Source organism: Sinocyclocheilus grahami, unplaced genomic scaffold (genome assembly GCF_001515645.1).
Source record: "Sinocyclocheilus grahami isolate Dianchi unplaced genomic scaffold, SAMN03320097.WGS_v1.1 scaffold490.1, whole genome shotgun sequence".
Classification (NCBI taxonomy): Eukaryota; Metazoa; Chordata; class Actinopteri; order Cypriniformes; family Cyprinidae; genus Sinocyclocheilus; species Sinocyclocheilus grahami.
The window spans coordinates 520,819-544,327 of record NW_015505669.1 but is presented as its reverse complement, the minus strand read 5'-3'; the positions used below and the strand labels follow the sequence as shown (position 1 = coordinate 544,327).

General features: G+C 37.3%; 3 protein-coding genes across 7 annotated transcripts in view; 2 read left to right on the top strand and 1 right to left on the bottom strand.

Annotated features, from left to right (window-relative positions):
* The window catches only part of LOC107554049 (28 kDa heat- and acid-stable phosphoprotein-like), a 6,076-nt gene extending 4,694 nt beyond the window's left edge, over window positions 1-1,382 (top strand). The window contains exon 6 of the mRNA XM_016236422.1: window positions 278-1,382. Within this exon, the coding sequence (XP_016091908.1) occupies window positions 278-285 (8 nt within the window). The 3' untranslated portion in view covers window positions 286-1,382. The remainder of the gene's footprint in view (window positions 1-277) is intronic.
* A 1,356-nt stretch (window positions 1,383-2,738) lies between these two features.
* LOC107554025 (SH3 domain-binding protein 1-like) lies at window positions 2,739-16,315 on the top strand. Of its 2 annotated transcripts, XM_016236376.1 has the most exons (18): window positions 2,739-2,943; window positions 5,402-5,444; window positions 5,589-5,693; window positions 6,430-6,506; window positions 6,655-6,766; window positions 8,033-8,109; window positions 8,243-8,330; window positions 9,792-9,860; window positions 10,399-10,489; window positions 10,598-10,734; window positions 10,895-11,006; window positions 13,615-13,696; window positions 13,800-13,880; window positions 13,997-14,110; window positions 14,197-14,294; window positions 15,357-15,486; window positions 15,586-15,854; window positions 15,930-16,315. In XM_016236376.1, the coding sequence occupies exons 1-18, from the start codon at window positions 2,897-2,899 to the stop codon at window positions 16,214-16,216; spliced, it is 2,019 nt and encodes a 672-aa protein (XP_016091862.1). In that variant the 5' UTR covers window positions 2,739-2,896; the 3' UTR covers window positions 16,217-16,315. The 2 variants fall into 2 exon arrangements, with proteins under 2 accessions (XP_016091862.1, XP_016091863.1); XM_016236377.1 differs by lacking the exons at window positions 2,739-2,943; window positions 5,402-5,444; window positions 5,589-5,693; window positions 6,430-6,506; window positions 6,655-6,766 and adding exons at window positions 7,620-7,689; window positions 7,838-7,949.
* Window positions 16,316-17,714: 1,399 nt separating this feature from the next.
* The window catches only part of LOC107554048 (cdc42 effector protein 1-like), a 9,641-nt gene continuing 3,846 nt past the window's right edge, over window positions 17,715-23,509 (bottom strand). Inside the window, exons 2-5 of one of the 4 annotated variants that reach the window (XM_016236421.1) lie at window positions 22,291-22,728; window positions 21,068-21,981; window positions 18,722-19,157; window positions 17,715-18,688 (exon numbers count right to left, since the gene is read on the bottom strand). In XM_016236421.1, the coding sequence (XP_016091907.1) occupies window positions 18,547-18,688; window positions 18,722-19,157; window positions 21,068-21,518 (1,029 nt within the window). In that variant the 5' untranslated portion in view covers window positions 21,519-21,981; window positions 22,291-22,728 and the 3' untranslated portion in view covers window positions 17,715-18,546. Of the gene's footprint in view, window positions 19,158-21,067; window positions 21,982-22,290; window positions 22,729-23,509 lie in introns of all 4 variants that reach the window. The other 3 variants (XM_016236418.1, XM_016236417.1, XM_016236420.1) reach the window with 3 other exon arrangements.

The window sequence follows — 23,509 nt, the reverse complement described above, 5'->3', positions numbered from 1 at the left end:
CTTTTAAAATAAAAAAAAAACAAAAAATTTTTTTTTTTTTTTTTTTTTTTTTTTTTTTTTACATTTAATATTATACAATTGAAGATCATTTATTTACTTTTGGGCCAAGGCCCTCAATCAAGTTTGACTTTTGGATTTTCATAATAGAATATTTGGTACGTTTTCTTGAGATAATACTGATGAACTAGTTAAAGGGATAGTCCATCCAAAAACTCCTTATTCTTGCTTATTTTTAATAATGACACTGATCTTGTCTGCTTTATAAAATCTCTTTCAGAAAAATAAGCAGAAGAGGCAAAGTCGAAACGCTAGTCCAATCATCATCACACAGGACAGGGCTTTTCTGGGGAGGGAGGGAAGGGGACTAGTTATTTAGAGGAAACAGCTCAGGGGAATCCATACATGTCATCCTTCCATCCATCCAAGGTTGGAGGATTTGGACATTTATAGGAAGTCAAATGGGAGGTGGTGTATGGCGTTGGAGTTTGTTGGGTTTTTAATTTTCAATACCACCAAACTTCACTCACCTTATCCCTCCCCTGACACCTTCACTGTGCTCGAACTCTAAAGCTGCTGGAGTTTACTCTCAGTTTCTGCATTTCTATGATGTTATTATCACCATTACGTAAGATTTGTATCTTGTGGAAGAGTGAGGTAGGGTTGCAGGTGTGCTCACATGAGCTGATAGGAAAGAATGAAGCAGGTTGTTGTGTGGAACAATCAAACACTAACTAGACATTTTATCTTTTTATGTAAAGAACGACATCAACCCTTCCACTGTACTGTCTTTTGTCAGTCTTTGTGGCCTCATTCTGTTTAAGTGCAAAATGCATCTGTAGTCATTTAAAGGTTAATAGAAGGGTATTTTGGTTGTTACCTGGTGAAATCAGGGCATGCTGGAACCTAATGCTGCAGATTACATCCTCATTTAAAATGTTATTGTTTTTAAGCACTTAAACACAATATAATGCAATCTCAATAAAAGGCATCACTAGGACAATATTAAAGTAGCTGCTTCGGCACAGCCTGTTGAGCTGTCGCATGTCTCCACATTCACCGCATCATCTTCTATAATGCCCCTTTACTCAGGGGTTTTGCATTTCTTTTGAGGTAGGACCATTGTTTTTGGTCACTACCAGACTCAATAGTGTGTCCTCGTAGTACTTTGAAGAGTTTTATGCTTTAGCCCATTGCTGGGACCTGACTTGCCTTGACCGTTTAAGGAAAGCAATATTACCTTGATGCTGATGGTGCAACATTTTTTTCCAGTTCTTAAATACAATTATTTACAAAGTATTTTAACATTTGTAAAGCATTCACCTGTACTAAAATAAGTAATTACATGGGGTATTGATATGAAATCAGTGGAATTCCTTATTTGAAACTTTGTTGTATACAAATAAATAAATTGGTAAATGAATAAAAGTGTTTTCTCTTTGTCAGTCAATACTTTTACATTTCAACACAGGGATATTTAATTCACATTATTGATGTAGAAATGTGAAATAAAATACTTAAATTAATGAAAGCTAATCGAATATTAATTTCTTTTTCTTTTCTTTATTTTTTTAAGATTCATTGAAAAGTACATTTTATGTAGCTTATTCTAAGGCTGTGATAAATCTTGATGTTGAGAATCCAGAAGGTGGAAAAATTGTTAAAAGGATGAGACCTGCATGCTAATGACATTTTTAATCGATTATTTAGGTATTCTTAGCTATCATTAATAAAATACGTTTTTTGCTTTGGTGTAGCATAATAAGTTACCTCATATCTTGAGGCCGAACAGCGGATGTCACGTGTTCCCGTTGCTTTTCTCAACGCTGATGTGAAAGGACCAATTATGTGCGCCTGTGGTTACACGAATAGATGTTTTCAGTATAGTGTATAATAATTGAGCAATAGTTTATTATTCTAAAGTGAATCAATAGGTTTTTTCATGTAAATATCAGAGATCTATCCGTGTTATTTAAATATTTAAAATACACGTTTCTTATCCAGTGTTTCTGACTGGCGAATCAAAAAACGTCCAGTGCGGATTAATCTCGTCACTTACAAAAACCATAGTCTAACCATAGTTTGCGTGCACCAGTATGCCATGATTACTTTAGTTATGATTCATTATTTATTTATTTACATGAGAAACCATATTGTATTTTTCTGTGTTGCAGTGGGCCCCCTGTAGGAGGCTCCATATCCCCCCTCATTGCATGTTTACTTGGGATATTCCACTGGTTTCAGTTCATTGTCTTAACCACAGTGTTTCCCAAGGTGCTTATTTGTGATGACACCACAATATATATGATATAAAAAATTATTTCCCCTTTCACCTATCTTTCACATCCTGCTGTTTGCACACACAAACAGTGCATTTTTAATGGTTGTAATGGGATGGACACTTGATTGCCAAAGGTAAGACAAGGAAGGGAACCTTTATTAATGCCACAAAGTTAACTATGGTGAAGCAACGCCCAGTTTACAATTAACACTGATGTATTTATAAGTACATATTTACATTATTAATTCATATTCTTTCTAGTATATAAAGCCCCTTACTCCATCCACCTCACTCCTGGCAGTTGTATGACAAATGAATGCTCTGTGCTGTGCAAATCTACTTCAGTGTTCTCTGTGGCCAGAGAGGACTGCATGACTTTCACAGCATGATATGAAAATGTCTTTCCTCTTATGCATTTGGTAACTTCCTGTTTCTCTGAGTCGATGAGGTGTGTGCTCAAATGTGAAACAGTCAAGTTGAGACTGTTGCTGACACAAGTCTGAATGACATGCCTGTTTACTGACTTCAGAGAGCAAAATTCTCCATCAAATGAAACTAATATACTTTTGACCTGCATGTACAAAACAAGGACTTGAAGACGACAGATTCTTCACAATCATGCTAAAGCAGTTTAACATCTTAAAACAATTTGGAAATGGGGGGAAGTAAGTACTTTCATTTGTTGCTTTCAGACTATGTTTGTGGTGTTTTACGTGACACAGTTACTGGAATGTCACTACATGTGACTAAGTGGCTGTTTTATGCTAGTCTTGCTTATCTTTTGTAACAAACAAAATATTAATATTATTGATAGCCGTTTTATTTCTCCTAACATGAGCCATTTGTGGTGTAAGGTGGTCTGAAATGAAGAAGGCGATTTGTTTCATATTCTGTTGTGGTGAAAACGTTAGTCTGATAACAGTACAATTGTTCATTAATTGATATGTCTACAACTTTAGCACTTCTTACTTACATTGATAAGTAATTTATTTTGGTTTAAGCCTGAAAATAAAATGTCTTGCCAACAATGTGTACCAATATTAGACTTAAGATTTAATTGACATTTCCGCTCTCTGTGCCTAGCTTAAAATATGATTTCAGAAGATATTTCACATATAATTATATAGTCTAAATAACTTGACGGTGATGGTCTTGAAAGAGACCATGATAAAAGGAGTCCATTTTTAGTTTGTGAGGGTGGAGAGGACATCTGTAGGTTGCACAGAACAAGATGCTAGTTTTGCAGCCTGCAATGAAATGACGTTAACAGGATATTAATAAACTTCTTAACCCCAGACTCAAAGCAGAGACAATACCACGCTGATAAAATAGTTTGTGTGACCTTTGAAGTTGAAAATGTATACCATGTACTGCATGTGCTTGTTTTGGTCCTATGGAACAGTCTTTACAATCTGCAAAACAATAAAGCCAGCAAAAAAAATGCCAAGTATTTTGTAACCGATATATTGAATGTACACTAGTGTTCAAAAGTTTGGGGTCAGTACGATTTTGTTTTTTTTAAAAGAAATAATTCTTTTATTCAGCAAGCATGCATTAAAATTGATCAAGGGTGATAGTAAATTTATGATGTTATGCTGTAAAAAAAGGAGACTAACATCTTATTTTCACTGACTTATACGATTTAAAAACACAGATAACAAGAATATCTGATGCAATCGCAGTGTAACCTGGTCACCACTTCAGTGACACAAAAATGGCTTCCAAGTAAGAAATGACATAGTTCATCTGTCTCTGTGATGATATTTCAGGCTCGAAATTATGTTCTGTGTATCTACTCACATTATACGTGCTGCACAACAGACTGTGGTTAAAAACGAGAGAGTAAAGTGGTTTGTGCTTCAGTTTGCAGTCCATTTCCCCTCTCTACCCACTTTGGCCTGTTTTCTACAGAGGCCTTGGCTCTCTAATTTTAGTTTTAGCTGCTTTGAGTCAGTGGTTGGCAAATTTTTCTTGGTTAAACTTTTGATTTAAGTTTTTACGTTGACATTTATTCATTTAGCAGATGCAATATACACGACAAATGCTAGTAATACAATGTTTCCGACATCGTTCAGAAAAGTATAAGCTAGAACAAGGAGGAAATAAGGAAAAGTGAAAGCGTAGAGGATGCAGTCCTTGATCAGGATGAGTTTTCAGTTGTTTAAATAAATTCTAGCTAGCTAGTTTAAAATGTGCTACTAATACTTACCCTCATTTACATGTCTTTATTTGATTACATGAACACTCTCTTTATGAGTCCAGTATATTTATACAGCAGTTAGTTCTGGCCCTTGAATTTGATCACCAAGCAGCGTTTTAGGAGTATGGGTACACAGTCCAACAAAACTGGGAATTTTTTATTTTTTGCTGTTTTTTTTACTGTTTGCATCGCTGTCTGTCTGTGTATTAGCAGTAGCTGGTGAAAATTGTCTCTCTTAGTAAGTTAGTCACTGAATCATTCATTCAGCGGATTTGTTTATACACACTGATTCATTCAGGAACACTGTCTGCATCAAAAATCACAAGTAAATAATTTGTGAACATTAATCTGTATATGAATGTGTGTACTGTAGAAGGAATGAAATCGCATTGTAGCACAATAGTCATGTTGTTATCATCATGTAACCTATCAGCGTCACTGCCATTCACAAATACTCTCCTGTGGCCTTATGGGATAGTAAAGTGTCCGTTGTATGTGTACATCAGTATCTTGCTGGAAGTAGCGGAATATCTGTGTACTTTTTGCCTACTGTTTTATGAATATTGTAAATTCGGACATACTACACTTCACATACTGTTTTCACCTACTAAATAATAGGGAACTATGCATATTCAGATGCAGCCACTGTCTTTATGAGTGAGACATTGAATCGTTCATTCATCTGATTTGCTCAAAAACACTAATTCATTGAGGAACAAAAAGGTCATCACGAGTGCGTCACTGAATCTTTCTAACCAATTCTAACCAATTTACTCAGTAAACAACTTGTTCAATGAACTTATTGCTTAAGCACTTTTTGCACATTTGCAGTCATGTTGTTGGTCAGAAAATCAACATAGCTGCAGCATCATGGAGGTTGCCATCTGTAAGTAATGTTCAATGTAATTGTTTCTTTACTGTAGGTCACAGGATGCAACTGATCTTCTCTCAGAGGATCTTGTTTTGGTGAGGCATTTCTACCACTATTACACTTAAACTAATAAATCTGCATAAGGCACAGTTCTTGAGATGCCTATATACAAACAAGATGGGTTAACAGAATATGAATACAGGGCCCTGTAAATTAATACTCCATCTGGTTCCTTTAAGGTGGAACAACGTGTGGAGCCTGCAAAGAAAGCTGCCCAGATCATCTACAAGAAGTTGGTAGGCTGCCTGCAGAGTCAGCAGGGACTGGACTCAGAAAGACGGATGGTAAACCCCTATTCAATCATGTGGTTTGATAGTGTGTTGGATTAAATTTGGTAGCTTATTGAAATAGAGCTTATGAAATAGGCTTATTGGAAGTGACCTAGCTGGGGACTATTTTCAGGCACTGCGTAAAACGGTAAAGCTCAACTGTTTAACTCTAGGGGAGTTGGAAAAAGCCTATTTTCAAAAATAGTGGAGTGTTCCTTTAAGCAGCTGCTGTATATGAAAAATTAGTAACATTCAAAAAGACAAATGAAATGGTCATATGATGAAATGCTGTGGCTGTGAAGATCATCTACATGGACCACCAGGTGGGATTTCTTCCAATAGTATATCTTGGCCTACCATTTTGTTAAGAAACCTAATCTCAAATTGATGGTGGAGAGTCCTTGAATCTGTCTTCTTTTTTTCGTTTTGTCTGTATATGTGGATGATTATGTCTGGACAAAAGGTTTTGGATATATGTTTTGAACATGTGGGAGCTGCTCATAAGTGCTAAATACAGGCTTTAATTAACTTTTTCCTCAAAAACATTCTTCTTTTTTGTTCTTTGTAAAACAGGATTCAGTGTGGAAAATCTGCTGAATTTACAGTTATTTTATATTGTCCCTTAGCTGTGATACCCATGTAAACTAATATAAGTAGATAGTTCTAAAGCAGAACTATCATAAAATGTGTCACGCTATACTTCCTGATTTCTTCAATCACTTCGCTCATTCATACTTTTCATTGTTTACAGAAAAAGTTACCCCTCATGATGCTGTCTGTCAGTATGGCTGAGAGCTTTAAGGATTTTGATGGCGATTCCTCCATAAGGTGAATATTTTAACATTTGAATGTTTTAACAGTGTAAATATGTTGATTTACCTCAGGCAGAGTAAAGAGTAAATGACAATATAGCAAAGTTGCCTTGGAAATACATCCTTTACAGTCTGCTTCTAAGCACACCTGAACTTTTCTGCAGAAAAGTTTTGGAAATGTGCTGCTTTATGCAAAATTTCCTTGCACGGACTCTGGCTGACTTTGAGATGAAGTTGGAGAAAGAAGTTCTTGTGCCTCTGAATAAGCTTAGTGAGGTAGCTTCTTTCTTACTACAAAGCCGAGAGAGTAAAGTGGTTTGTGCTTCAGTTTGCAGTCCATTTCCCCTCTCTACCCACTTTGGCCTGTTTTCTACAGAGGCCTTGGCTCTCTAATTTTAGTTTTAGCTGCTTTGAGTCAGTGGTTGGCAAATTTTTCTTGGTTAAACTTTTGATTTAAGTTTTTACGTTGACATTTATTCATTTAGCAGATGCAATATACACGACAAATGCTAGTAATACAATGTTTCCGACATCGTTCAGAAAAGTATAAGCTAGAACAAGGAGGAAATAAGGAAAAGTGAAAGCGTAGAGGATGCAGTCCTTGATCAGGATGAGTTTTCAGTTGTTTAAATAAATTCTAGCTAGCTAGTTTAAAATGTCTGTGGCTGTGAAGATCATCTACATGGACCACCAGGTGGGATTTCTTCCAATAGTATATCTTGGCCTACCATTTTGTTAAGAAACCTAATCTCAAATTGATGGTGGAGAGTCCTTGAATCTGTCTTCTTTTTTTCGTTTTGTCTGTATATGTGGATGATTATGTCTGGACAAAAGGTTTTGGATATATGTTTTGAACATGTGGGAGCTGCTCATAAGTGCTAAATACAGGCTTTAATTAACTTTTTCCTCAAAAACATTCTTCTTTTTTGTTCTTTGTAAAACAGGATTCAGTGTGGAAAATCTGCTGAATTTACAGTTATTTTATATTGTCCCTTAGCTGTGATACCCATGTAAACTAATATAAGTAGATAGTTCTAAAGCAGAACTATCATAAAATGTGTCACGCTATACTTCCTGATTTCTTCAATCACTTCGCTCATTCATACTTTTCATTGTTTACAGAAAAAGTTACCCCTCATGATGCTGTCTGTCAGTATGGCTGAGAGCTTTAAGGATTTTGATGGCGATTCCTCCATAAGGTGAATATTTTAACATTTGAATGTTTTAACAGTGTAAATATGTTGATTTACCTCAGGCAGAGTAAAGAGTAAATGACAATATAGCAAAGTTGCCTTGGAAATACATCCTTTACAGTCTGCTTCTAAGCACACCTGAACTTTTCTGCAGAAAAGTTTTGGAAATGTGCTGCTTTATGCAAAATTTCCTTGCACGGACTCTGGCTGACTTTGAGATGAAGTTGGAGAAAGAAGTTCTTGTGCCTCTGAATAAGCTTAGTGAGGTAGCTTCTTTCTTACTACAAAGCTATATGAACTGAAACAGGCAGTATTCATGACCCATTCATGGACAATGTTATCTGTGCAGGATGATCTGCCAGAGATCTTGAAAAACAAGAAACAGTTTGCTAAACTTACAACAGACTGGAATAATGCTCGCGTCAGGTGATTTTTATTTTCAACATTATGACCAGAATATGTCTCAACTTCTCTTTCAACATAAATCAAACCTTCATAACTTTGCGATCCTCTTTTCATGAAGACATTAACTTTTATGCAATGTGTGTCTCACTTTTAGATCTCAGACCAGCACAGGCCCACAAGCCAAGCAAGATGGACTAAGAGAGGATGTAGAGGAGGCCTGGAAGAGACTGGAGTCTATCAAGGTTATACTTGGATATAGTTGGTTTCTTCACTAGTCACAGATTTATTATGCTATTATGGCCAATTCAATATCTAGTTCAGTCATGATCAGGGGTGTCCAATCTCAGTCCTGGAGGGCCGGTGTCCTGCAGAGTTTAGCTCCAACTTGCCTCAACACACCTGCCTGGAAGTTTCTAGTATGCCTAGTAAGAGCTTGATTAGCTTGTATGTGTGTTTAATTAGGTTTGACGCTAAACTCTACAGGACCTCAGTCCTCCAGGGCTGAGTTTGGACACCCCGACTCCGACTAGATGGTGCAATCACATAATTTACTATATGGTACAAGCTGATTTACCTGTTTCTGCAGGTAATTAACCTGTTTGTTCAACATTTAAATAGTTTGGTTCAGTGTTCGCTGAGTTCCTCTGAACCCTCCACCTGTCTAGATCTGCTAAGGGATTTATATGTGCCTATACATGCAGCAACAGCAGCATTTCTTACATGTTCATATTATGGCCAATTCAATATCTAGTTCAGTCATGATCAGGGGTGTCCAATCTCAGTCCTGGAGGGCCGGTGTCCTGCAGAGTTTAGCTCCAACTTGCCTCAACACACCTGCCTGGAAGTTTCTAGTATGCCTAGTAAGAGCTTGATTAGCTTGTATGTGTGTTTAATTAGGTTTGACGCTAAACTCTACAGGACCTCAGTCCTCCAGGGCTGAGTTTGGACACCCCGACTCTAGATGGTGCAATCACATAATTTACTATATGGTACAAGCTGATTTACCTGTTTCTGCAGGTAATTAACCTGTTTGTTCAACATTTAAATAGTTTGGTTCAGTGTTCGCTGAGTTCCTCTGAACCCTCCACCTGTCTAGATCTGCTAAGGGATTTATATGTGCCTATACATGCAGCAGCAGCAACAGCAGCATTTCTTACATGTTCACAGTACATGTTGTGTATCTACTGACAGTAGCAAGTCCATACTTGCTCTGCACCAGAAATGCTAAGCAGATCTAGTCTGCCAAGGCCAAATACATTAGCATTGTCATATCCATGATAAAACTATTCTCAGAGCTGTCATGGTTGGACTATATTTAGTCATGCTCATTCTATTACCTACTATTTCCTGCTATCTGATCTTAAGCCAGAACCATGAAAGAGGATCTCTTCAGATTGTTCTAACCTAGGGTGCTTATACAAATGGTTATGATAAAATGTCATTTGGCTACCAACTGAAACTTTACAGCTTGTTCAAATCTAACTCACACCACTTGATTATCTAATTTCCTTCCTCTACTGTTCATAGTGTCAAAAGGCCAAGAAAAACATGTTACTATGTATTGTGAAAAAAGTCAGCTAAACAAATATTTTTGGGTTTCCCAAGTCAACATGAAATGTGTGGCTTCATCAGAAGAGGTCTTAGTATTTTCAAGGAATGCACAGCAAGGAAATCAATAACACAACACATTTTCTTTCTCTCAGGATCAGTACTCTGCAGACCTCTATCATTTTGCCACTAAAGAGGATGAGTATGCCAGCTACTTCATCCGTGTGAGTACCTATGTCCTAACTAAGTGTTTCTCAAACTTTGGCATCCCCACAAGGCCTATCAGTAATGCCTTAAGTGCCTTTTTTCCACCAATACCATGTCAGTATTGTTTTCCTTTGAACTCTTATTGCACTAGATATCATTGATCATTATCATTATGAAAATGTTAATTATTACAGTTATTAGATCAACAAATAGTCAACACAGTGAGTAAAAATAAACAGACTCAGCAAGTGGCACCCTTTCTTTAAAAAAAAAAGAAAAAAAGCTTCAGTTATCTTTACCCTATTTATTTGTTTGTCCCTTTTGTCCCTTTTTTTCAGTAAACTTGGTGCATATAATTGTGTTTGTCTGACATTTTGCGTTATTTGTATTATATGTATAAAATTCTTTATTTACTTGTGTAAATGTTCTTTATTTGTTTATAAATAATTATCTTATCATTGCCATTCAGTTGTCCTGGGATGACTCCTTGGAATGTTTTCAGTCAGTCCAGGGGTAAAAAAGTTGCTTAAGCTTGTTTGTATGCCTTTCTGATAGCTTCTAGATTTGCAAGCTGAATATCACAAGGCCTCATACGAATTCTTGAAGAAAAACATAACCGAGCTCAAAGAGAGTCACAGCCACACAGGTGAGCAGAGGAAAAGGGTGATTAGTAGTGATTAAAGCATCTAAACATTCAGATCTTTCAAACAGCAGCACTATCACAACTTTGAAATGTATATTTGTCTGTTTGAAGAGCCCCAGATGAGTTCATCAGAAGAAAAGGTTTTTGGAGAGCCTCTGCTGTCTCACCTTCAGAGCTGTGGAAGAAAGATTGCTGTCCCTATTGAGGAGTGTGTCGGCATGCTGCTACGTACAGGACTCAGGGAAGAGGTAAGCACACACATGCATATTTAAAAGCCACACATGCACCTACACACAGATGATTGCACACCCACATAACTGCATGCCCAGTATCAGGAGTATAGTGTTTCACTTTTCCACTCTCATCTTAACAATCTCTCACTATCTTATCTTTACAACTGTCATCTAGGGTTTGTTCAGGCTAGCAGCTGCTGCGTCTGTTGTAAAAAAACTGAAAAGCTGTCTGGATTCAGGGACTGTCGACCAGAATGAGTTCAGCTATGACCCACATGCTGTGGCAGGTGAAAGGCCATAGTAACTTTTTTTTGTGTGATCTGTGTGACGGTAACTTTGTCTGTATGAGTTTATATTAGCTGATGCCTTAAAGGGTTAGTTCACCCAAAAATGAAAATTAGCCCATAAATTACTCACCCTCAAGTCATCCTAGGTGTATATGACTTTCTTCTTTCAAACGAATTCAGTCGGAGTTATATTAAAAATTGTCTTTGATCTTTCAAGCTGTTTAATGCGACTCAGCGGGTGTTGTATGCATCAGTCCAAAAGAAGTTAAATAAAATGCGCCCATCCATTAAAAAAAAGTGTCTCACACGGCTCCGGGGGGTGAACAAAGGCCTCCTGTAGCGAATCGATGCATTTTTGTAAGAAAAATATCCATATTCAAAACGTAATAATCACTATAAAGGGGTCATATGATGTTGCTAAAAAGAATATTATTTTGTGTATTTGGTGTAATGAAATGTGTTTATGCGGTTTAAGGTACATAAACATTAAACCATGTCTGCATTTGTGATCGGAGAAATGACAGACAACAAGGGCTACTCTACACTGCTCAAAACTCGTCTTTGAATCATCAGTGGCAAATCCTTTAAATATAAAAAACGTACTTACAGTCTGTGAGTCAGAACAGCCGGCATTGTTCTCCATAATATGTGCTGCACACATCTGAATATTTGGGTTGAATTGTTCTGGAACAGTGTTGTAAATAGAATTTAACCACTGATTTCTAGTCGTGTCCTCTTTTGGAAGGCCAAACAAAGTAGTTTCGCTTTCACAACGAAACACACAGCATCACACACGGTGGGCTTGAGTGAGCGGAGGTGGGCTTGAGAACGGCGCGGCCGGCAGATTCGACGAAGGAGCTGCAGGCGGGCTTGCGGCAACCACATCCGCTTCGTCCACGGTTGAAAGCCGATCCGGCGATCCACAGCGCGAAGTTGATGTATTTCCTCAGCGACCAGCATGGATCAGCTCTAGGCATGACGAAGCGGATATCATCCTCTTTTGGAAGACCAAACAAAGTAGTTTGGCTTTTTCAATGAAACACACAGCGTCTTCACGACATGGCGACAGCAACAATACTACAGCGAGAATAAAAGTTACGCCGCCTTTCTTTGCGTGAACATTTGGGCGGCGTTATGCAAATCTTCCCACATCATGACGTAGATATGTGGGGGCGTGTTAGAACGAGCCGTTTTAGGTAGGCGTGGTTGACTCTTAACTTTTATAAAGAATATCTCTTTAGATTTGAGACTTTAGTCTTTGCAACTTTACAGATCTTCTTTATGCACCCAAGAGCTTGTAACACTTCAAAGAGAAAGTAAAAGTTGAAATCGCATCATATGACCCCTTTAATGTAGCTTGCGCCAACAGTTGTTATTGTTTTTTATTGCATAACAAGAACAATAACAACATGCATATACAGAGGATCACAATGTATTCAACTATTATCTATTACATTCATAATAGCATCAAAGGAAACAACAGAAAGAGAAAAAAAGAGAGGGAGAAAAAATAAATAAATAATATACAGGGGAAAAAACTTACAAAAAGTTCCAAAAAGAAAAGGATTCAAAAATTCTATACATCCGTTTCGCTTTTTTATTTCTTGCATCTTTTAGGGCCTCAATATAATGCTTAAGTTAAATTAAAAAAAATATAATGTGCACCAACAGTTGTACACGGAAGCAGTTCCGGGCGGATGACGTATGAGGCCTGTGCTTTCCGCGTGCGTCACTTCTGAGCGGCGCATGCGCAAACGCAGAGGAGAGATCAAAACAAAACAACGGTCACTAATTAGAAGTACAAAACGAGGATTTGTAAAGAAGAATGTCGGAGGATTTCGATATAAGCCAAGAGGAGACTGGTTTTCCTTTGCTAAAGTAAGGAAACGTTGCTTCCTTTGCTCCTGTAAACATACGTTGGTTTTCACAAGACTCACCAGCGCATGCGCAACGCTGACCTCATACGTCATCCGCCCGGAGTTGCTTCCGTGTACAACTGTTGGCGCAAGCTAGATTAAAGTGATTATTACGTTTTGAATATGGATATTTTTCTTACAAAAACGCATCGATTCCCTACAGGAGGCCTTTGTTCACCCCCCGGAGCCGTGTGAGATACTTATTATTTAACTGCTTTTGAACTGATGCATGCAACACCCGCTGAGTGGCATTAAACAGCTTGAAAAATCAAAGACAATTTTTTATATAACTCTGACTGGATTCGTCTGAAAGAAGAAAGTCATATACACCTAGGATGACTTGAGGGTGAGTAATTTATGGGCTAATTTTCATTTTTGGGTGAACTAACCCTTTGACTGACAATAATGGGATAAGTGCTTTGTGATACACCAAATGTGGTTGCAAAATGTGGTTAAGGTGACAAACTGCAGCATATTTAAAAAAAAAACAGATGTGTTGTTAGGATCCTCATTGTCTATTACAGAAACATTTCAGCCATCATTTATTCATGTCGTAGGAGAACAATAGGAGAACTTTAGCAGAATGTTCAAGCTGCTCTTTTTTATACACTAATAGCAAATGGGGACTGATGCTGTCTATTCATATTCATATACTGGTATTTAATGTTATATTGTTTGTACTGTATTTGCAGGGGCTCTTAAGTGTTACTTGAGAGAGTTGCCTGAACCGCTCATGACATTTGAGTTATATAATGACTGGTTCAAAGCTGCAGCGTAAGTCTGTACATGCGGCTTGTTTATTTCTGTATCGATGTTAAAACTCCTTAGATACTGAGTTTGAATGCATTTTAATTGTCTTGTCATTTTTTATTTTTAGAGAAAAAGAAACAGATGAAAAATTAAAGCAGTTGCGGACAGTGTTGCAAAAACTTCCCACAGAAAACTATCACAACCTCAGGTAAGTCAGAGTTTCAACTCTGAATGGCTCATATCCACCTCAAACTATTAATGCAGATTTTCACACTTCACATTCACTCTGTGTATCTTTCTTCGACTTCTCTCTCTCTCCATCAGATACCTTGTCCAGTTCCTGTCACACTTGTCAGAGCAGCAAGCGGTGAATAAGATGACACCCAGTAATATAGCTATAGTGCTTGGACCTAATCTAATGTGGCCTCGCTGTGAGGGGTCAGTATAATAGCACCCAGTCTAGACTAAAGTATGCATCTAAAATGTAATCTCATAAAATGTTACTCTGACTTTCTCTTTTTCAGAGAGACGCCATTGCTGGACATGGCATCTGCCTCTTCATTGCAAGTTGTGACTGTCATAGAGCCGCTTATACAGTATTCCAAGAGCCTCTTCCCCGAAGGTACAGGAACATTACATAAGTCATGGTTCACTGTTGTTAAAAACAGCAATAAATATTTTTAATATCTTATTACTTCCAGAATTTCATTTCTGTTCATCCTTTATTACTTCCAGAATTTCATTTCAGTTCATCCTTTAATGCAGCCAAACCTCTTAGACATAAAATATTTACTTGAAGTACCCCGTGATATTTTAAGTAGTTAATATTTCAATAATTTTACGAAAAGTTTGCATGTTTACTATTCTCTGATGTCGCTTAATGGTCACATGGCATGCAAACAGATAAAAGATTTTAAGTTTTTTAGTAAGTGTTTTATTTTGAGCTTATTTTGTCTTTAAAGTCGACACAAATCTCTTTTTAGTCTCAGTCCACATTATATTCACACTGCTGTTTTAGGAACCCAATTAAATTGAATAATAGTAATAAAAACTATGTTTTACTCTACTTACAAAAATGAAAATATATTTCTGTTGTAACTTACAATTGTACTGTAAAATACAAATGAATATTTGCTAATAATTATAATAATTTTATTTCACACTACAAGTTACAATATTAATATTTATGTCTTAAATTTCAAATGTCTAAACCCTCAAGCCTTAAAAAATTCAAATCCTCAAGCTTTTATTTTGGTGGAATACTGTTGAAATGCTGCAAACTTTTGCTCTCAAAAATGTTGGAAATTTTGCAAATGTGTAAAAAAAAATAAAAAAAAGGTGACCATTCCCAAATGCATGTTAAACTCGCAGTTATTTAACATGTTATTTAATTAAATCTTTAATTTGACTGAAACCTTTAATTTGATAAGCACTATATTGTGATTATTGTGCCACCCTATTCCTTTATTTTCATTTTAATTGGATATTTTTAGCTTTTCATCAACTCATGAACCTCCTTTGGGGAAACTAATGTAATTAGGAAGTTTTACGTTTTTATTTTTGCTGAATTATTTATGAAGTATTAGATATTAAAAATAATTAAAACAGTGAAGTGCAAAGAATTTTATTTTGTGAAATTCAAAATAAAAATATTTAAACACAAACTTCCTCAAATTCTTTTTAGAGGTTGATTTTGAGGTCCCAGAACTTCCTGAAAACCCGATCCCGAAAATATCCCAGAGACCTCTTTCTGACAGCATCTTAACCTCTCCCCCTTTCTCCTCTGGTCGACCATCCCTATCAAAAACTGACAGGTAGTCAACCAACTTTCAAGACTTCCTACTAAATGAGACTAATGAAGTTAAACTTACAAAAGTCTTATTTTGTTTTGGTTTGTGTGCTTCTAATTTCAGCTCAGCATCATCTGAGGACCTTGGGGTGACAGTAGTTGTGAAAACTCAGGTGAACCGTGATGCTGTTGTGTGGGACAACAATGATTCTAATCCAATTGCTCAGCCACCTACACTGAATCACATGCCTTCAGCACTTCCTCGTTACACTCCGGTACACGCCCACAGCCAATCACAGGCTAAGACACAGTGCTCCAGCCAATCAGAGCCAACTCAGGAGCTGCCCTCCAAATCCCAGGAGCCCACCCTGAAGATCACTGCTCCTTATAAATGTATGTTGGTGATCATAGATGCTTTTTGTGCTGTCTTATTGTGGTAGAACCTAAATTTCCAATTGATTTCTGCAGCAAGGAGGTCTTTCATTCAGCACAAGGCACCAAACCTTGCCAAAGGCCCTCCTGTGAACCAGGCAGGTGCTTTCCCAGCAGCCCAGACGAGAGTGTTCCCTGTTCCTCTGCCGAGAAGCTCTGAAATAAAACCACCACCTTCACCCAAGCCCGAAAACACCCAAGCTTCATTGCCCATGTTGCCTGAAGAAGGACCACAAAAGAAACCCCAAGGCAGAAGACCTAAAGTTCCTCCTCCACAACCACCCCAAGCACTGAACAAGCAGCTCTCCTCTCCAGCTCAGTGAGGCTCAGAAAAGAAAGTCGACTGGGAAAAAGCACTGGTTTGCTATGACATCTAACAGTTTGTACTTTCTCATGTGCAGTATCTTCTGGTTAAGCTTTTAACTGCAGTGTTTTTTTTAATACACTAGTGTTCAGAAGTTTGAGGTCTATAAGATAAAAAAAAAGAAAAAAAAGTTTTGATTTATTTCCTCAAATATACAGTAAAAAAAACAAAACAGTAATATTGTAAAATAGTTAAAGTTTTAAATAACTGTTTTCTATTTTAATATTCAAAATGTAATTTATTCCTGTGAAGGCAAAGCTGAATTTCCAGCAGTCAGTGTCACATGATCCTTCAGAAATCATTCTAATATGCTGATTTGGTGCTCAAGAACCATTTCTTAATATCAAATTTGAAAGCGGTTGTGCTGCTTAATATTTTTGTGAAAGCCATGATGCATTTGTTTCTTTGATTTACTCTAAATGTATAAATATCTTTACTGTCAGTTTTGATCAGTTTAATGCAATCTGAATAAAAGTATACATTTCTTAAAAAGAAAAAAAATCCCAAACCTTTAACCCCAAGCCTTTGAACAAAAGTATGTCTTTTTGGTTATCCTTTAGTATCTTAGATCAGCTCTAGAGATACAGGTTTTAAGAACTGTCAAACACAAATATAACACAGTACAATCTGACTTCCTTTGGTTTTAGTTTAAGGTGTACTGACACGCTTCACATTAGATATTTATACAGATATATATATATATATATATACTGTATATATGCTTATACTGAAGCATGACATTTGAAACGTCATAACAGTAAAATCATGTTCACACTTGTTAAAGCATTTTAAGGCTGATGTTGTTCATAGCTTCTTTTAATAAAAACTTTATTGCTGTAATTGATAGGTAACATAAATTGCTATTTTGTACATTTCTTGTGCAAAGCAGCACATACGTACAGTATGTACATATTATATTGTGATTAAGGGAATGGAGAGGTTAACTCTGTCATAAAACTTAAATTCAAACAAAATTCAATCAATTTCATAATACATTGATAAAAGTTGTTGGGTATCATATAATATTACTGTATACTGTGTTGCTCTTAAGATATTTATCATGTAATAAAGGAAAGAAAAATGAAAGTCATGGTTGGTTATTTTATCTGTTTTGTTTGTGCTAATGTGAAAACATAAATTTTGCATATTTTAATGGCATATTGTTACCACTGTATAGCTAGCTGTTTATTGTGCATTACAGAGCAAATGTGGCAGGTTTTATTTCCCTGGATCAAATCTAATATTTTAGGAATGAGAAGGTAGGATGAAACATAGGTGAAAATTTGAGATGCCAAAATTCATTTATGCTCTTGTCCAATAAATTAGAAAATGTATAGATTTACTCATATTGCAGATAATTCTGATGTTTTTTTGTTCTGTTCCTTTTTGTGATACTTTCTTTAAAATACAATGAGCGTAGGGGCAAATAACAAATAATTATCTTTCATTTTCCCCATTGCAAAAAAATTAAGAAATAGTGCATCCAAAAAATAATGTCATTATGAACTTGTATGACCTTCCTTTGTGGAACAAACATTTTTAGGTGAATATCCTTGGTGCTCTTTTCCATATAATGAGTCTGAATGAGAACTGTAAACTCCAAACTGACAAAAAAAGCACCAAAAGTTTAACGAAAGTAATCCTGTGGACTTGTGGGTTGTAAGTCATACCATAGCTGTCTGTGAGGAACAGAACAAATTTAATTACTGTTACATTTACAATGTATTATTTCATTGTTATTAAAGGGACCCCCCCACCCAAAAAGAAAAATCCTGATCTCATTCCAAACCTTCCAAGCATTTCTTTCTTCTGCAGAACAAAATATTTTGAAGAATGTTGGGAACCAAACAACATTGAACTATCTTTTCAATGAATCAGTTTATCAAGTACAGAAAACCAGTCTGATTTGGTTCGCGAGTGACTCAATGATCCAGTTCACAGCCCAGAGGAACAGAATATTGGAAGTCAATATTAATGACTTTTGGGAACTTTGGTCTGTTCCTCATAGTATGCTAAAAAAAATGGTTTCAGAAAAATATGGATTACATTTATGATACTTTCATGGTGCTTTTATTGTGATTATTTAGCTTGATAGGCCCAGTCCTCATTCAATTACATTATAATGAAAAGAGTGGCATTTTGTGCCAATCTTTTTATTATAGCACAGAAGAAAGAAACCGGTTTGGAACAACATGAGGCTGAGTTAATTATGACAGAATGTTCATTTTTGACATTTAAAGTATCCCTTTAAAAGTGCTGTACGATTTGGACATTAGGCATCTCATAGTGTTAGACTTTGATTTCTTCCTCTTCATCAGGATAGCTGTATGGTCCTCTCCTATAAGAGTTGTTGGTGTTTGTATTCCTGAGTCCTCCACTCCCATAATGACGTGCCAGCACATCAGAAGCCCTCAGGAAACTCTCTGGCATCATGCCGTGATCCTCAATGGAGACGGAGCGCATCCGATCCCCCAGCATGGATTTTTTGGGTGACTCACCATTTACAAAGTCTGAATGCTTCCACTCTCCTCCATATAACCGTGTCCTACCGTCATCGTCTTCTCTCAGGAGAGAGTCCACCAAAGATGTGGTTGCATCTGAGTCCACCTCAGAGTTATCATCGGTGGACTGTGTTTTTTCACTGATGGGATCAGCCTTCTCACACACAGGGCTGTCAATCATGGCAAATACTTCAGACATGAGGGAAGGGCCCAAATCAAGAGTGAAGGAGCTCATTGAGTCAGAAGGACTGATGGAGTCTGAACAGGGGAAGGACGGGATACCCGTGTCTGTGAGCGAGCCTCTGTGGATTTCAGGCAGGCAGGCTGAGGGAGAACTGACCTGGGCTGGACGCTCAGTGCGGCACAGTCTCGGCAAGGTTACAAAGCCAGACTCCAAACCTGCAAAACAAAGAAAGAAGAACGAAATTGTTCTTGCTTATGAGTTTGACCAACAGAGGGCAGTGAGAACCAACACATTGCATTTAGCACTTCCAGACTGCAGCCTAAGCAGGAGTAGCAAATACTTTCTGCCATATGGTTGGATGCCCTTAAAGCGATAGTTCACCCCAAAATAAAATTTTTGTCATCATTTACTCACCCTCATGTCTCAGTGTTCTTGTCCATACAATGAAAGTCAATGGGGTCCATACAATTATGCACCCCATTGGCTTTCATTATATGGACAAATACAGTCAAAATATATTATTTTGTGTTACACAGAAGAAAGTAAGTCATACAGGTTTGGAGCAACACAAAGAATGTGAGTAAATGACAACAACATTTTCATTTTAGGTGAACTGTCCTTTTAAGATCTGTGATTTTGACCATATAGAGCTCTGTAACAGTGCACAGAAAGTTCAGCAATTACAAATTACAGGAAAAGCATGGATACAGAAACTCTTCACATGATTGAAAACAGGGCTCTAAGACGGGATGTGTGCTCAGGACTAAAACATCTCATTCATAGCTCCCGGTCAGAACAACATTATAGCCTTCAGTCTGATGGTGAGCCATTCAGTCAGCTGAATTAAACACTTAGTTTGCTTACTAAAACTTTCCATATATTGATTATTAAACTCATCAGACTGTTTGAGTGTGCATTTGGTGTATGTTTTTTATTTTTTGTATGCGGGGGGTTGTTTTTGAACAGGCTCTCCTGTAGAGCAGCCAGTGAGGCATGTTTGAGGTATTTGAATGGGTGAGGCAGACGCTGATCACTGAACTGTAATGTCTGGGTCTAAGGAGTCTGGGATTGCCACAGGTGTTTAGATGGTTTATCAAACAATTTATGTTTGATCTGACACATGTTTTACTGAAGGACACAAAGCTAGTAAACAAAACATTTAATTCAGACAAAACATACTACGTACACTACCATTCAAAGGTTTTGGATCAGTAAGGTTTTTATCGTTTTTGAAAGAAGTTTCTTATGCTCAACAAGGTTGCATTTATTTGACCAAAAATATAATACAACAATTTATAAATAACAAATTTCTATTTTAAAATATTATTTATTGTTGTGATGGCAAATCTGCATTTTCAACAGCCATTACTCCAGTCTTCAGAGTTACATGATTGTTTCTGAAATCATTCTAATATTCTAATTTGGTGCTCAAGTAAAATTTCCTTACCAATGTTAAAAACAGTTAATGATTAATATTTATGCTGATATACTTATAATGATTCATATTTTTGTGAAAACAGCTATGAATACATTTTTTTCCCAGTATTCTTTGGTGAATAGAATATCTTTTGTAACATCATAAATGTCTTTACAGTCACTTTTGATCAATTTAATGTGTCCGTGCTGAATAAAAATAGTAATTTTTATATTGCTTAATCCTGTTTGGTACACACATTTCAGTTATTAATATTTTATTTTAAGTATTATTTGCTAACAAAAACTGCACATTCACAACTTAATTTACTGTATATTAAATCCACGTGATATAGTGTATAGAACTGAACTGAATTTATTGTTAATGCAGTGATGACTATTCTTTTAGACACTGTTCTTTTGTCTGAGATGTGGTGCTACAAAAAATTTGCAAAATTATATTCATCAAGGTAACGTTCATGATTTTTTTGAAGCTTTATAAGGATTTTATTTATTTTCATGACCTTCCAAAGCCTAGATAGCTCACATTTAAAATTCCTTGATTGTGTACCATCATACCCTCCATCAGCCATGCGGTTTCAATCATATCAGGAGTGACTTCTGTACACACACAGAAGGCCCATAACTTATGGGCTTCTCTTCTGCATTTGAATCAGAGTCTGACGAAGGTGAACAACACTAACAAACTCACCATACAAGCATGTGGAGTTCTCTGGTGTTTTGGGTGAACTAGGGAAAAGCACTTTCACAGGACAGCCGTTGGGTGAGTCCACGTCCAGCCGGGGGAGGGAAATGGCATTCTTTATGATTGGAGAAATGATTGGAGGTGGGGGTGAAAGGTCCTTGGAGTCGCCGCGGGGCCTGTCGGGGGTCTTGCGGACATGGCGAAGCGTGCGGGAGAAGAATCCCTCATTCTTCTCTGAAGTGCAAGAGTCTCCATCTACGTTATTTCCTGCTCCACCATGGTTGCTGAGGAACGAGGTGTCCCCAAACACATCCCCTCCACGGCCCACATGCATGGTGTGGCGGAAGTCGCTCAATGGGGGGCTGATCATGTCTGGGGTGAGGTCACCTTTAAATCGACGCTTTCCTGAGGAGTGGGAAACCAGGCCCTTCAGGCCGGCGAGCTTGCCCAAGTTCATGGCGTCTCCGGGTACAAAAAGTAAGTTTCCAGAATCCGGAAAAAAAAATCCACAAAATTTGTTTAAAAAAAATTGTGAGAACAACGTAAGAAAGCAAATTACACACGTATCACCCTTCAAGCTTCAAAATATCTCAGAAGAATAACAACTGCAGTTGAGTGGAAAGTTTCTCAAAAGGCAGACGCATTCAGCTATGTCCCGTTTTGGCCATCGGTCTTTGTTCATATCCAGAAAGATTCTGTGAAGATAAATGTGAGCTGAAAATATGCATGACTCCAATTCCTGAAAACCTCTGCTGCATATGTGGTCAAAGATTCTGGGCTTCACAGTTGTTCTAGGTTTGTGCTTTTGAAAAAAAAATCAGTTCAGAAATAAATTCAGCTCAGACTGCAGATATGTGGTTTAGGACTGAAACCATGTGCTCCTTCTTTAGTAAGGTCCAGAGAGTCTGCTGCCACATGCTCTGGAAGATGCAAATATTAACAAAATATCTGTAAACAATTCAGTTGCTAAAAAGAAAGTCATACAATATGGTATGAGACATAGGCACAGACAAATGGCATGTTCTGTAAAACTGAGTTAATTTGACTAATACGTTTTTAATAAGTCTTTTATTAAATTATAGTGTAGTGCCTTTTAAATGCCTAAATTCAGCTTTGACTTCTCAGTCATTCACTTGCACAGTATTTTGGTCGGTATATATATATATATATATATATATAATATATATATTTTTTTAATATACTGCTAAAAGTTACAGAGGTTCACATACCTTAATCAGACTTGTGTAATCAATGTGATCGCATGCTTTCCCAATACAAGTTCATTCAGTAACCCTTGACCTGCACCCTGCTGAAGTGTAAAGCGGCATGGAGGCTTGTTGCTTTATCCTTGCATGTATACTCTCCTCATGCTCCTCCACTCCCACTGGCCTCTGCTCCTGATCCTTTGTTTTTAAAGATACTCAAATCCAGCGGCCCACTCGCCAGGAATCTCCAGGGGGAGATAAAGGGTCTTTAAAAGGCAATAAATTAAATGTAATAATCTGGGCAATAGTAGCCTATGGCTTGACGGAGGCTCCTTAAGGTTTGGTCATGTCCAGGATAAGCCCCTAATCCCTCTTCCCTTCCTTCACCCCCCCCGAATCCTGCTGGCTTATTCCAATCAGGCGTCCCAGTTTGAAGGGGTTCTTGTAAAATCAACAAACGTCCTGTATGAGAGAGTGAAACAGGTGGATGGTTAACACAGATCATGATTAAAGCAGACCAAAAGTCCAAAAGTCTAAGACAACTAGTGAAAATATGTTTATAATTTAATACATATGTGCAATACAAATTATATTATCAGCATAACAATTTGAGTGAAAAGTTGAATTTAAAAAGGTCCTTCAAGATATCTTGGAGAGGTGAGGTGTCCAAGTCACAACATCTTCTGTTGAGGGGTGCCTCAGGGCTCAGTTCTTGGACCACTTCTTTTCTCTGTCTACATGGCATCACTAGGTTCTGTCATTCAGAAACATGGCTTTTCATATCACTGCTATTCTGACGACACTCAACTCTACCTCTCATTCCATCCTGATGATTCAATGATAGCTGCTCGCATCTCAGCTTGTCTAACAGACATTTCTTGCTGGATGAAGGACCATCACCTTCAACTCAACCTTGCCAAGACAACCAATAGCTGCTCGCATAAAATTCAAGGCATTAATGTTTGCCTACAAAACCAACACTGGCTCTGCACCCCTTTACCTAAATTAATTACTTCAGACTTATGTGCCCTCTAGAAGCTTGCATTCTGCAAGTGAACGGCGCTTTGTTGTGCTATCCCAAAGAGGCACAAAATCACTTTCTCTGACTTTTAAATTGAATGTTCCCTCCTGGTGGAATGACCTGCCCAACTCAGTCCGAGCAGTCCTTAGCCATCTTCAAGATTCGGTTAAAAACACATCTCTTCTATCTTTATTTGACCCTCTAACTCTAGCAATCTCTATT